Here is a 2,214-nt window from a genome sequence, read left to right as displayed (position 1 = left end):
CCCCTCTCCCTCTTCTTCCTCTTCCAAACTAAAAAAAATCAGAAATTGAGGCCTGGGCCCGACCCGAAGGGCCTCCAACGCCGGGCTGGGATGCACCGGGGCACGGCCCCGCATCCTCCAACCCTGAGCCGGGCAGCAACGGGGCGCGGCCTGGGCTGTGACTTCCCTACCTCCAACGCGCAGGACGCGGGCCGGGGCCCAGGTGCGGTCCGGCCCGCCTGCATTACGGATGCTCTAAGTCCTCCCCAGTTTTTGAAGATAATTAATAGGAGGTCAGCTATTTCTCATATTATTACTATTATTATATATTGGGATAACAAAATATCTTTATCGACAAAACCTACCCCAAGCAAAGCATTCATACAAGAATTCATTGTTTCCACTATTTAGTATTTACCCAATCATATGATCTCTCTCTTCATCAACAAACACATCTTCACTCACTAAAATAGCAATTTCCTAATATGTCATTCAAGAAACTCCACTATCGTCTTTCCGCTTTGTTTTTTTAAGTATTATCCATACTTCTACTTTCATCAAACCCTTCAATCATACATAGATTCACCTTAATTTCATGCTGCAAAAAATTATTCCGAAACCCCAATCTCTCCCTTTCCAAATATACAAAACCCTAACTAGCTACAACCTTCATTTTTAGCAACAATAAAAACCATTTCTTCTAGTATTTCTGTTTTCCCCTCTTCTGACATACTATAAAATTCAGTCACGCAGTTATGGATGTGGAATGCCCCAACTCGGACAGCATCAGCAACAACAACGACAACAACAACAATCCAAACTCGTCCTCATCCGCGGCGACGCTGAGCCGCTACGAGAACCAGAAGCGGCGCGACTGGAACACCTTCGGGCAGTACCTAAAGAACCACCGGCCCCCGCTGTCGCTGAGCCGGTGCAGCGGGGCCCACGTGCTTGAGTTCCTCCGCTACCTCGACCAGTTCGGGAAGACGAAGGTGCACAACCCCATCTGCCCCTTCTTCGGCCACCCGGTCCCCCCCGCCCCCTGCCCCTGCCCGCTCCGCCAGGCCTGGGGCAGCCTCGACGCCCTCGTAGGCCGCCTCCGCGCCGCCTACGAAGAAAACGGCGGGAAGCCTGAAACCAACCCTTTCGGCGCCAGGGCAGTCCGCCTCTACCTGCGCGAGGTCCGCGATATGCAGTCCAAGGCAAGGGGAGTCAGCTACGAGAAGAAGAAGAGGAAGCGCCCGCTGCCGCACACGGCCGTTCCGCCGCCGGGTGAAGGTTTATGATTGGTTAGTTAATTAGCATGCGAGGCTCCTCCCCCTTCCTAGCTTCTTTTAATTTGTTTCGTAATTTTCGAGAATATGATCAGCTAGATCTTAATTTTAGAATTAATAGTAGTGGAGTAACATTTAGTTTATGTTTAAAGTTTGGATTATGGGGGTTGCTTATGATCACTTATGAATATGAGGTTTTGATTTGGGGGAAAAGAAAAAAAAAACTGTTGCAGTTTGAAGTCCATAAACAGTTGCTGTCCGGAAAAAGGCTGTTGGAATAGTAGTAATATTATGATGTATCAAATCTCATAAATTTCTGCGATTTCATAAACGCGTCAGATTTTCTTGTTGGGATTATTGATAGCAATACGCACTCGCATTTCTGCGAATTTTAAGTCTGTGTTGAATTATTGTAGCGGGTCTACCACCGACGCCCGATTATAATTATGCTACTACTATTCAGAATTTATTATATATCATGAATTTTTATCTAATAGTAGTAGTAGTTCCTTTAATTGGATAATAATTGAATGAAGCAAATCATCCTAACAACAACAATCAATTACTTTGAGATATACACAAATTATATTCCATTTTTGTTCGCAAATTTTTACTAATTTTGAGGAATCTTAAATAGGAAACACTCTTCTTTCATCTACTCATCATCAGTACGTAAGTTAATTAGTACTAGTATTATACTCCGTACTATATAGGACAATATTCAATACACAAACTGTGTATACAATATATATAGGCCGGACATCGATTGAAAAGTTGGTCACGATTAGACATTAGTTGCTAAACACTTTGATCCATTTCGTTATAGCATCTTCAATTATTTACACTAAACTCAAATTCATTTTAGTGTAATTTTCATATTAAATATGATTTTACTTCAACTTTTTACACTAAATTTAACATAAAAGAATATTCTCTATATTATTCCTTTTTTACTTACAAA

The 2,214-nt window shown here is 42.8% G+C and overlaps 1 protein-coding gene across 1 annotated transcript; it reads left to right on the top strand.

Annotated features, from left to right (window-relative positions):
• Window positions 1-329: 329 nt before the first annotated feature.
• LOC121795192 (protein LIGHT-DEPENDENT SHORT HYPOCOTYLS 3-like) lies at window positions 330-1,610 on the top strand. The gene has a single exon (XM_042193655.1). It carries the CDS (start codon window positions 735-737, stop codon window positions 1,263-1,265), a length of 531 nt encoding a protein of 176 aa, XP_042049589.1. The 5' UTR covers window positions 330-734; the 3' UTR covers window positions 1,266-1,610.
• The last annotated feature ends 604 nt before the right edge of the window (window positions 1,611-2,214 follow it).

The sequence above is a fragment of the Salvia splendens genome, chromosome 3 (genome assembly GCF_004379255.2).
Source record: "Salvia splendens isolate huo1 chromosome 3, SspV2, whole genome shotgun sequence".
Lineage (NCBI taxonomy): Eukaryota > Viridiplantae > Streptophyta > Magnoliopsida > Lamiales > Lamiaceae > Salvia > Salvia splendens.
This window is presented reverse-complemented; position numbering and strand designations above follow the sequence as displayed.

Coding starts and splice junctions, on each gene's coding strand:
- LOC121795192 (XM_042193655.1), top strand. CDS start 735: ATGGATGTGGAATGCCCCAACTCGGACAGCATCAGCAACAACAACGAC.